The sequence below is a fragment of the Thermobia domestica genome, chromosome 8 (genome assembly GCF_964235325.1).
Source record: "Thermobia domestica chromosome 8, izTheDome1.hap1.1, whole genome shotgun sequence".
Taxonomy (NCBI): Eukaryota; Metazoa; Arthropoda; class Insecta; order Zygentoma; family Lepismatidae; genus Thermobia; species Thermobia domestica.
The window spans coordinates 266007816-266021192 of record NC_137461.1 but is presented as its reverse complement, the minus strand read 5'-3'; the positions used below and the strand labels follow the sequence as shown (position 1 = coordinate 266021192).

Genomic DNA, 13377 nt, shown 5'->3' with positions numbered 1-13377 from the left:
GAGTTGGGGAAGTCAGACACTTCTTCATCGTTCATTTCAATTGTGGCTCCATAGCCACATATTGCTTTTGTATAACTTGTATTGTAATTATCTGTCAACTAGTTGGAATAATATACTTAACCATGGGCTATAATTCGTTTCTTTCCGTTACAATTTTGTAGTAGGGCAAATGTCCTTAGGACAAATGCACCAAATGACCATATATAGTCTATGTTGAAAAAAACACCGTATTATTTTATTCAGTATAAGAAAACGACACCCTGCAGCACTTGGTTTCGGTAATCTTGTGGGAATTTGTAGAATTATAGTATTACTACGTAGGGATCTGTGTAAAGAAAAGTAACCATAATAATTATTCACTTCTGTATGAGGAAAAAATTTGCAATACACATAAAAATCTCATTTCGTAGTTATTAAAGACTATAAAAGTATATGAAAAATAGTAAAATTTACAAAAAATGCTTTTTAAAAATGCACTGAATATATATATATATATATATATATATATATATATATATATATATATATATATATATATATATATATATATATATATATATTATTTTGTTGGTGTATAATGAAGAAATGTGGCCAAGCAAAAATTAAAAGCAACTTCCATTCTTCCTAAAATTGAGGACTAACAAACGTCATGTAAGTATTAAACCGCACAAAATGAATTGCAGTGAACATTTTCTAACGAGTTTTCTTTCAGGAAGTTTGGGGCCTGCGCCCATGGCTTCTATGTGTGCTTTCTCCTTGACATTTGTGTGCTAACCTAAATGAAGTTTGGAATCGCAACTGTCACAGACGCCTTGTTACTTTTTTTTTTAAGTGCAGTTTCATTCCAATCAATAGATGGGCAGCCGACAGAAGATAACGCCAGCTCTTGGGCCAGTGACATCAATTTAAGTGTAATAAAAAAGGTATTAGGAGTGAGTATCAGGAATTATTTATTTATTGGTTTATTTCCATTAATACCTAAGAATGCAAAGAGAGCTGAGGTAACGGTAGCAATGAAGTGTTGTTAACATAAGAACACATGGTGTTATCTGAGACGAAGGTGTTAATCTTCTATTGTGGGGCTACCCAGAGCGGGTTGAGACAATTGGAGCCCTGTTAGTGAGAACAAAGGGGGGCAAGAATGAATTTATGCCCAATAGATATGCGGATGGTGATGCTAAATGCGACGGTGTGGGTTGTAGACATGAATGACCTGATCACGTTTATGGAGTACAAGAAGATGATCGACTGGTGAATATGCGTAACGTGGTACAACTGGTGTCTGATCTAATAGTTCATGAAAGATCGGGTGAACGGCGTTGATACGGTATTGAATGTAGAGACAGCGGAGGCGATAGAGATACTGTAAAAGAGTAGGGATAGTTGTACGGCGATAGACTTCTTGTGTTGGAGTTTGTGTATGTAATGAGTAGGCAAGCCGCAAGACATGACGTTCGAGAACCTGTAATCTGTCACAGAACTATAACTAGGCGATATGTCCTGTTGTGTTTAGTTCATTAGTACATTGCTTTTAGTTATAAAAGCATTCTCTTCTAAGTTTCTTTTGAGGTTATTGTGCTTAGATTTAGTCTTTATTCAACACCCTGCAATTTATTATTTTCTCATAACTTCCTTAATTTGAAAATACTACAAGGTTTCCATGTGGATGTCAGTAGTTCCTAACTTCTCCTTTAGAGGCGCCACATGGAGGTCTCAAAACAGAACTGAACTGCTCTGTCATCTATTGAAATAATTCCTAACTAACTAATGTTGAGTACCATATATACGCAATCTGTACATTTGTAATAGCATGGTAGAAATAAGATTTCTATCTTATTTCTACCATGTGTAATAGTTACATTAATTTTACTTTAAGATGATAAGTTAGAACGTAAAGCATGTGAAATTGTTGTCACATATACACAATCTGTACATTTTGTGTGTGACAACTTCATTAATTTTACAGTAAACGATAAGTTAGAGCGAAAAGTATGTGAAAATGTCACATATATGCAATGTGCATATTTGTAATAACAATAAATTTTACAGTAAAATGATAAGCTGGAATGAAAATCATGTGAAAATCTCTACGTATATATACAGTGCACGATTTCAGAGTTGCAGTTAGAATGGAACCATGTGAAATTTAAGTTACAAGATTTAGCCAAACAAATAAATGCACAGAAAATTAATCTTCGAAAATCTAGTAAAACTTTACTGAATTCTTATTGAATCACAAATGTTCAAGAGTGATTATAAACAAATCCTTGATAAGTTATGCATTACTTTAACCTTTAAGTACATAGAGTTAAGAAAAAAAAAGAATGTACACTTACATGTTAAATCCTGAAATGAAGGATTTCTCAGGGATGAGAATATTGAAGCTGACTTCTTGTGGCACATTTGCAGGATTCATCATTTGCGAGCTGATCAGGGTGATAGCGTAGCGGAATCGAATTTCACTTCTTACATTCCAACTCTGCACCTCTGGCTTTGGTAGTTCTTTCAGCCGCTAAATTAAGAATAAGATTTGTAAACTATTTGCATAATTACATTAATAACTACAATAACTACATCACTGATTTTCAAAAATATGCAAATATTACTATTCTAAAAGCACGCTTGTTAACTCTATCAGGCCTAATGCTAACCACATATGGTACTACCGTACCACAGGTCCACCTTCTACAAAAAAATGAGCATTTTACATATTTAAGCGGAACTTTGACCTTCGACATTTGAAATGAATCTACCTCCTACAGTATTTAAGAGGCCCATCACGGCGAAATTAAAATACCGGTAATTTTGAGTAATTATGTGATATCTTCAAATAGATAAAAAGATAATCGAAAAGTGGAACAAGAGCTCGCTAGATAATATTATTTTACATGTGATACCCTTAACATGACTCGCTTATCTGCTTTTAGTTTCCAACCATTTAGAAACTCGGTATTTACTTTCGCGTTTCTAAATGGCTACAAGCGGAAAGTTACTAGATGACTTGTGATAACGGTATCTCATGCAAAACAATATTATCTAGGGTGATCTTGTTCCACATTCTGATTATCTTTTATCTATTTGAAGATATCATATAATTACTGTAAAATTAGTAGTATTTTAATTTTGCAGTCATAAGGTCTCTTAAAGTGAGTATAAAGCATTTTAGTGGGGCCTCTGTCTACACCATTTGGTGAAGTAGGTTCTTCTCCTACAACATTTCAAGTAAGTCCATCTTCGAGGGAGGGCGCGGTGGCTCAGTGGTAGAGCGTTCACCTCCGTTGCTTAGGGTCCCTGGTTCGATCCCAGCTCGCGCAGTGTGGACTTTGTGATGGACAAAAACCGTGCTCGTGGGTTTTCTCGGGGTTCTCCCGTTTCCTCCCATTTTCTTCGTTCCACCATTTCACTCATTTCTCATTATCACCGTCTCCTTTAGCCTAACCGGCATAAGCGTTGGACGTAAAACTGAAAGATTCCATTTCATTTTTTAAGTCCATCTCGTTTGTATTCAGGACAATTTTTACCTTTGAAATAGAGCCGCCCCTTGCAAGATTGTTTGTGAGCAACTTTCTAGTACAATATTTCAAGTTGAGCCTACTACAACATTTGAAGTATAGTGTCCCCTTACAAGATTTGTGGTGGACCCATCTCCCACAACATTTGAAGTGCCTCTACCTCCTACAATGTTTCAAGTCGCTGACTTTCCTACAACATTGAAAGTGATTCTAACTCCTGCAATTAATGTCACCATCTCCTACAATATTTGAAGTAGAGTTATTTCCTACAATGATTGAAGTGAGTCCATCTTCTACAATTTGAAGTGGGCTCCCATTACAGCACTTGAAGTAGGGTTACCTTCTATAACATTTGAAATTAATCTATTCCCTACAATACTTGAAATGGGACCACTTCTTACAGCACTTGAGGAAGAACTACCTTTCTGACATTTGAAATGAGTACACCACCTACAACATTTAAAGTTCGACGTTTCCTATGGCTGAAAGGGAGTTAACGTGGCCCCGTATTTTGCAACCTTTTTCGAAATTCGGGTTTAAAATTTAGATTTCGATTAGCTGTATCCAATGGTACCACTTTTGACTTCTCAAAACAACCGCTTCAAGGTCAAATTAGGGGTCAACAATAAAAATAATGCAAGCATCTGGGCAATGCGGATCAGTGACCAACTGGGCCAAAATGGGTGTCATTCGATTCGTATTCACACGTAAATGAACAAATGAGACATCTTTTTCCCTAAAATTCTATTTTGACGCAGAAAATTAACGAAAGTCCGGGATTTTGGACCTTGGATTTTCTTTAATTTTCCGAATCAAAATTGGTTTTTCGGGAAAATAGCAAATCAATTACACTAGTTAACAAAGGTTTTGTTACATAAAAGGAAATACCTGTTCTTAAAAAAACTTTTTGCGCTGAATTCGAATATGCACTCGGTTTTTCTCCATCACGTACGATTTTCCCTAACAGAGGGATTTTCGGGAAAATCCCTCAAAAATTTCCCTTTTCGTTTATTTTACACCCCAAGATCTTGTCCCCTTGCATATACTAACATAGAAATTATACCTAAGTATACTTTGATTCATATTTAACAAACCCTCCAAGTTTCGTAATAATCGCTTTATTCTTTCTAGAGAAATAAATATGTTTGTATGTATACTGTGTGCACTGTTTATTGCACCTTACAGTAATGCTTTCAGATCTCTTAAGTTGAGGTAAAACGTTTTGCTTTATTACCACAAACACATATATAAAATATAATACAATATAATTTACAAGTGTGACAATTTACAATAAACAATAATACAAATGTACCAAAAGGTCATGAAAAGACAATCAAAACTATCACAATATATGAAACTTCCATTGGGTTACAAAAACGTACACTACTTCCTTCTTTTGTAAGAAATGTTGCATTCTCTAACAGGACCCCAACAATAGTCCCCCATCATTGAAGGATCCCATCGTCCCTGGTACCTTTTCTCCATTGCCATTATATCTTGGTGGAATCTTTCCCGCTGTTCGTCGCTGAGAGCACCTAGGTTAGCAGGAAAGAAGCTGAGGTGGGAGTGCAAAAAGTGGATTTTTAAAGACATCCTACAACACTACTCTTTGTATTTCTGTATCATGTCCTGTACAATTTCTGTGTAACTCTCAGCTTTGTTATTGCCCAGAAAGTTGCGCACAACACACTTAAATGCTGTCCAGGCAGCTAGCTCAGCACTGTTTAACTTGCTGTCAAAGCTATCATCAAGCATTAATTTCGTAATTTGGGGACCAATAAACACTCCCGCTGAAATCTTAGCATCACTCAGGTTAGGGAACTTATCTCGCAAATACTTGAAACCTTCACCAGATGTGTCCATGGCTTTGACAAAGTTTTTCATAAGTCCTAACTTGATATGAAGTGGCGGTAGTAATATCTTATTAGGATCTACCAAAGGAGCGTATTTGACGTTGCATTCTCCAGGTACGTAATTCACTCTAGGTTCCCATTCCTTCGCTTCATAATGTTTGTCATCAGCTCGGCTATCCCATAAACATAAAAAACATTGGTACTTCGTGTAACCGCACTGCAGTCCTAATAAAATACCAACTACCTTGAGATCACAACATATTTGCCAACAATGGTCCTTGTAATTTATAAGATTTAGCAAAGTTGACATGGTGTCATAGGATTCCTTAATCTTCACTGAGTGCGCAAGTGGTATAGAAGGTTTTTTATTTCCATTATGTAAAAGGACAGCTTTAAGGCTGACCTTTGACGCGTCGATAAATAACCTCCATTCTTCTGGAACGTAAGGAATTCCTAGCTCCGCCATCAACCCATTTATATCCGTACATACGCACACATTATCTTGCATTGAGAAATAGCTTGAAAATTGAACATGCCTTTTCCTGTACACTGATATGTTCGTTTCTGCATCCAATAAGTTCCACTGCTGGAGCCTTGATCCCAGAAGTTCCGCCTCTTGTTTTGTCAGGTGCAAATCACGGACTAGGTCATTAAGTTCACATTGCCGGATGAAATGTGGCTCGCGAACACAGCCAGGGATGAACGTTGGATCCTTGGATGTACATGTTGATGTCGATGGTTCATCAAGGTCATGATCATCATCAGAGTCTTTTGGCCATATCTCTTCCCAGTTGGTAGGGGGCTCGGGAAGTGGAAGTTCATCCCCGTGCGGAATAGGTCTAATTGCGGATTTAACGTTGGGATAACTTATTGTGTATTTGCTTTTTTTAGAATGTCCCTTAACTACTGTGAGACAAAAATAACAATCATCCAGATGGTTGGTGGGTTCTCTCCACACCATTGGTACAGCAAATTTCATGAACCTCCGTTTCCCTTTGGCCCATGCAAGTAAAGTGACGTAGCACGACGCACAAATTATGTTGGGTGCCCAAGTTTTGTCCTGATCTCCCACACGACATCCGAAATATATATAATATGCTAGTTTCACCGATGGCGTAATGGATCTACACTGTCCTTTAACTACAAACTGGCCACACACATAACAAAAACTATTTGGTGAGTTAACACACGAACGCCGCCCTCTTGACGCCATTGTACTGATCAGAAACTAAACTTCTGGTCTTAGTTGGGTATAATGCCGTTAAGATCAAACATGAAAGCACTCTTAGCAGCAAAGACAACTTTGAAAGTGAAGTAGTGTTAAGCCACACGTCAATATAAAAATGTACAAAACTCCCTCACCAGGTGTCAAGAACATAAGAAAGAAAGAAATGCGCGGGGGGAGGGGGGAAACGATACCGTAGTGGAAAATTCAGACTGCATTAGTTCATTGTTGTCAACAATGAGTCTGTATTCCATTCTTTCTTTCTTTTGCATTCTGTTACATTTGATAACAAATATTGATAACCATTTCATGAACAAAACGAAAAAACTTGGAGAATTGTATATATATGTATTAAGATATACATATACTGTAAGTTTAAAAAAAATATACGTTGGAAGTACATTCTATTTTTATACACGTTTCTAATTTACAGAGAGCAATACAAGTGTGTTGTTGACTATTGTAAATATTCATTTTTATGTCTGTGTTTGTAATATTAAAGCAAATCGTTTTTACCCCAACTCAGGAGATCTGAAAGCATTACTAGCTATCAGGTGCAATAAACAGTGCACACAGTATACATACAAATATATTTATTTCTCTAGAAAGAACAAAGCGATTTTTACGAAACTTTTAGGGTTTATTAAATATAAATCAAGGTATACTTAGGTATAATTTCTATGTTACTATATGTAAGGGGACAGGAGCTAGGGGAATAAAATATCTGAAAAAGGGAAATTTTTGAGGGAATTTCCCGAAAATCCCTCTGTTACGGGAAAACTGTACGTGATGGAGAGAAACCGAGTGCATATTCGAATTCAGCGCAAAAAGTTCCTTTAAGATCAGGTGATTTATCTCATGTAACAAACAAAAAGTTTAAATTTGTTAACTAGTGTTATTCGTATATGTGTAAATACGAATATAATAAGACCATTTTCATCCAGTCGGTCACTGAGTCGCATTGCTCAAAATCCCGGATTTAACTTAATTTTCGGCGTCAAAATAGAATTTTCGGGAAAATGGCAAATCAATTATATTCATTTACGTGCAAATATGAATCGAATGCCTAAATGTTCCCACTTTTTATTTTTGACCTCTAATTTCACCTTGAAGCGGTCGGTTCCAGGAATCAAAAGGGGTGTCATTGGACACAGCTCATCGAAATCTACATTTTAAACCCAAAAGAATTGAAAAATATGGGGTCACGGTAACTTCTTTCTTACCGCTTCCTACCAGTACAACATTTATAGTAGGCCACTTCCTACAACATCTGAAGTTGATCCATCTCCTACAATGTTTGAAGTGGTGTCACCTGTGGTTCTACCTTCTACATTTCATGTGGGTTTGTTTCCTTTAATAATGTTTTGACTCTGTTAGCTTACATTAAATGATACTGTAGTAGGTAGTTTAATGAAGTTAGGATTGATTACGCCGTTAGAAGGTATAAATGAGTTGGTCAGATGGTGCAAGTTATGTTAGCATGTAGAAGTAGAAAATATGTGTATCGTTAAGTTAAGATAGGCAACGAGTTTTCATCTTTTAATTAATTTCATTTAAAAACATTTAACTTTCAAGATCAGTTTAAATATTCGTAAAGAAAGTAGACTTATAGTATTCTTTATAGCAAACTTCTAAATATTGGTACGGAAAATGGACACACTTATACCAACTACTCTCTTAACGTAAATTAAGTTCGTACATTTGAACACCAAAGTCCATGAGTTAAGTGTTGAGAAAATGGATCATTTCCAGTAAAGTTAAATCTAACCTAAGCCTTACATTTTGGACCTATTCTATAGCACAGGAAAGTTCCATCGTTTAAGGGACAGAGAGAGAAAATCTAAGATATTATTAATAAACTATTTATTTATAATTTTTATCTATTAGAGCCATTACTCCCTTAAAATAGATATAACAAATTTTAACATTATTCTGGTAATAATACACAGTAAATTTAATAAAATAGATAAGAGTTGGATTGATTTTGCGTTTAACGTCACTTTCAGCAGCGAGGCTATATCAGACGGGACCTATTATTGATTAACGTGGAATCCGAACCTCATAAGCTCCCGCCGGGAATCGAACCGGGTCTCCTACGCGAAAAGTGCGTACGCTAACCGCTTAGCTACGAATGAGCTCTAAAATAGATAGAAAAAAACGAAAAGGAAAGAAGAAATATACAGAAAAATGGAACAAGATACTTGGAATAAAAATTTATTTTGTACTGGTCTAAACCTTTTTATATATAATATTGATACCATGATGCCCAAACCATGATGTATGATGCAAATTCTAATTTACTTCTCACGAAACGATTGGACATAGTAAATACTGTACCTATAAATGTTAAACCTTTTTTGTCGTCTATTAGTTCCGGGCGTAACCAGACTGACTTTGACGATTGAGATACTACGGGGTGAAAGGCAACGGGAAACCACCACTCTAATTTCCCTACTTTGTTGATAACAGAAAATGAACAAATGAGAGTGTTAGAGATGGTGAGGAAGAAGAGAAAGGAAAACTGATTGGGATATTGGGTAAAAAAAGAACTCTATCATGAGAGACGTGGTAGAGGGTATATGGTGGGGCGACTGCGATTAATGGACGATATCAAAGCAGAAAAATCGTATGCGAAGACGAAGAGGTTAGCAGAAGACCGTGGAGCATGGAAACGTCTCAGTTGCGGCAAATGACCTGCCAATAATGGCAGAATACCTATGATGATGATTGGTGATTCATTTGAAGGGATTGAGACCTTTCTTCGGGGAAGTATTTCAGTAGTATCGGTCGTAGATGGTCTAAGGGATTTTTTCTACATTTATTCATTATTTTTAAATTGATTCATACATATAAATAAATTAGAAGTAAACTGAAAACAAGTGACACAGAACTCTAACAATAACGGTAGAAATAAAAAGTGATAATGTGACATATGGAGGGAGGCAAATAAGAATATGAAACAAACAATAAACGAAGTTAGTGTGATAGTGCATTAAGGATAAATGAATGAAAAAATATTACAAATAACAACAGAACATATTTGTATTGATAAAGGTAAATAATGGGACAAGAATTAATTAAAATTAAAAAATAGTTAATAATATAAAGGTAACCAAGAAAGTTTTGTAGCTTTTAGTGGAGGTCTACGTTCAATTGGCCCTCATACCGTGAGTTGAATGCGAATGGAGATAAGGCCAAGGTAAGTTTCACTTGTTGGTGTGGGTATACCCAATATACTACCTGGTTGTTACAGTTTAATTACACCGTGAACTTGCGTAAAGACGTAAACATGGGACTTTCACCGAGCGTCATAAGGGCGTGTATGCCGTACGAGTTCAAACTGGGGTAAAACGTTGCAACAACGGGGAGGAAGATATGCCAGGCCTTTGGTAATGGTGTCGTAACTACACGGACACTGAACCGGTGATTTAACAAGTTTAAGGACGGTGACGAAACACTCGAAGACGCACCACGTGCTGGAACAAAATGATCTTCAGGCAGCACTAGAGGCGAACAGTGGCCACACATGTGAGGAACTGGGACTACAATTCAGTGTGAGTGGAGAAACCATTCGGCAGCACCTCCATCAACTTGGGAAGCTCTACAAGTTGGGTCGATGGGTCCCACATGATTTGACTCCGGGCCAGAAGGCATCGCGACCTGTATTTCTTTGCTGTCTCGTTTGAGAAAAGAGCTATTTCTGGACGAGGTGTTGATAAGTGATAAGAAGTGGGTCCTGTACGAAGCTCCACGGCGCCTTCATCATTGCTTAACATCCCATAGACCGGTTCGAAAACAGCCGAAACCACCACTGCACCAGAAGAAGATCCTCCTCTGTGTTTGGACTGGTCGCGCCATCGTGCATCGGGAACTGCTACCAGATGGTCAGAGCATCAATGCAACTGTGTACTGTCAGCAGTTGTCCCGTGTGCTAGAAAAACTCAAAACTGTGGAGCCAGCAGTTATGAATCGCAAAGGGGTCCTACTATTACAGGACAACGCTAAGCACCACATGGCTAGGATGACCCGAGACGCCATTCTATGCCTTGCATGGGAAACACTGTTGCATCCGCCGTACTCCACGGACATTGCACCGTCCGATTATCACCTGTTCCATTCCTTGGACAATCGCCTTAGCAGACGCCAGTTCAAATACCTAGTAGAGGTGCAAAATGCATAGTTAAGTCGGGGAATTTTGCTGGAAACTCCACTGGTCCATGGCGACCTATCTACCAAGCGGGAAAATGTTCATTGAACCATCGATTACATTGTTTGTTGAACGAGAAAGAGTTATTTCATCAATATTGGTAACAAGATGAGAATGATGAGAATGGTCGCTTTATGGTCGAAATGTAATCGATGGCTCAATGAACACTTTCCCGGTTGCTGGATAGGTCGGCATGGGCCAGTTGAGTGGGCAGCAAGGTCCCCCGACCTAACTTATTTGAATTTCTGCCTTTAGGGGCACTTTAAAGTTATTGTCTACCAGTGTAAAGTTAATGACATTGGCTACCTGAAAAGGAGAATCATTACGGCCTGTAAACAAATATCACCAACTAGAAATATGCTTCGCAGAGTGCACAAGCACTGGTCTCGCTGTTAAGGATATGTATAGAACAGAACGGTGGGCATGCTGAACATAGCAGTGATTGTAGTGTGTGATCGTAGTGTGTTAGCTCACTCCTTTTCTGGTTATTAAAGAATACGTAATATGAGATGTTACAAAGCTTGTTTTTACTTTATCTTTATCCTTTAATTCGAAGATTCGCACAGCACATTTCACAGCATTTCCCACATAACATATCCTAAATCTATTCACAACTTCAAAACTGTTGCAGGTTTTGGAAAATAACTTTACCGTTGAGTTTCTCTTCGAACGAGGATGTTGTTTAATATGTCACACGACCATCTTGCTATTTAAAATAAACAAGTTGGTTCCAGGATGGTGGTCGACAACCTTAAACACGTCATAATGTTTGCCCCTCCCACTAGCATTGATCCCAATTGACTTCGGATCGACTGCATTGACAGTTTCTCAAATATTTAGCCCGGTCCAGTTTTTGTATTTCACTTAACAAAATATTATCTTTTAATTAGTTCGGACATTTTGACATTTTCTAATATATCGAACGAAGAAGTTGTGGGAATTTAGTATGTCATTTAAATAATCTTTACCAACATCCCTGTCAAATTTTAACTTTTAGTAATTACTTCCTAAGTTCAATAAAATTGTAAATAAGTTTGACGGTAAATTTCGGAATTTTAGAATTTAGAGCTAAATATTTCTAAACGTATGCGTTTTATGAAAAATTGTTTCTCGATAAAAAAAAAAATGTTGTGTTATCTATGTTCTATAAAACGACACTAAGTTTATCTCTTTATGTTCAACCGTAGTGAAGATATTGCTATTTTTATCTGTGTATTGTTCATTTGGCACTTGCGGCGGCCATCTTCCAATATAGTGTCCAAGGTCATGTGGGATTTCAGGGGACTTCTAGTATGTTGTTTAGAACATCGTTCCAACCTTCTGTACCAAATTTCAGCTTGTTAATAATTTGTTTCTTATGGAAGATGTGAAACAGGATTGAACACGTTTTCTAGTAAGCGTGAAAAAATAAGTAAACATTCTATTCAATTTATATTGCAGAAATTTGTAATATTATGCAAAAAAATACCATTGTTTCGAAGAGAAAGAAGCATCAAAATTAACTTCTGATACACTGTAAGGAACTATTTTATTAGGGTCATTATATGAATAATTAATTGCCTGAACTGCAAATTACAATTAAAACTGGTAAAGTGAATGTTAGCAACATCTAGCGGACACCTGCGTACTTAGCCGAATGCAAGCAACGTAAAAGTTTACCCTTAACGAGTTTTCGTAACCATTTGGCTACACATTTTTTGGTCTTGCCTATTGCGTTTGAAGACTATTATTTTTAGGTATTTTTCCTTGTGGTTATTTGTGTACATACTTTCCGCGATCCAGAGAAGCTATTACCTCCTGGTAACAACTCTGGTAAATTTTACGCGGAAGGTAGTCTGTGGATATATTGTTTTGCAAGCAGTGCCGGAAACAGACAGAAAAGATAGTGAACCGTTAAGGGTTAAATTTACAGTTAGGCTTTTATACGAATATTCTCGTGATCATAAGTTACAGGCAAAATAAAAATCCCGAGATAATTTGTGATTTTAAGTTAAGCGGCTAAAATCTTAGAAAATGCAAACTTCCATAACCACTTAATATTGAGCAACTCAACCCGAGAGCGATTCTTTTGATTCAAGAAAATTTCAATTACGCGTATTGTTGAGCGTAAACAAAAAAAAAAAAAAAAAATCGCGTTAGATTTTTTCCGTAGCTAAGCCACCGTATTGCAGTATAATATGATAAGTAATTTTCTTCAATAAACTCGCGGAATTGACAATGGGTGGGCTAGGCCCGTATCCACGGGGGGCAAGAGGGGGCCAGGCCCAGCCCCTAAATTTTTCTTTGCCCCCCTAAAATTTTCATGGAAGGCTTGCAAAAAAAACTCGATTAATTCTATGTGTAAATACTAAGAATAAAATGCAATATATAGGAGATTATTCCAAAAAAATTTCCATTTTAACTATTTGATGAACACTTCTAAACATATTTTAAAGGAGTTAAAGTAAAGTTTATCAGTCTTCTCGAATCTCGATATGAAATGATACAATGACACAATACATATTCATGCCACAGTTGTAATAGCGATCTGGAAGGTAGGAGACGAAGTGTGAAATGCTTGCTGCAAACTAAATCATAAAA

General features: G+C 36.8%; 1 protein-coding gene across 1 annotated transcript in view; it reads right to left on the bottom strand.

Annotated features, from left to right (window-relative positions):
• Positions 1-2332: 2332 nt before the first annotated feature.
• Positions 2333-13377, bottom strand: part of LOC145692565 (uncharacterized) — a 52432-nt gene continuing 41387 nt past the window's right edge. The window contains exon 2 of the mRNA XM_081767874.1: positions 2333-2512. Within this exon, the coding sequence (XP_081624000.1) occupies positions 2333-2512 (180 nt within the window). The remainder of the gene's footprint in view (positions 2513-13377) is intronic.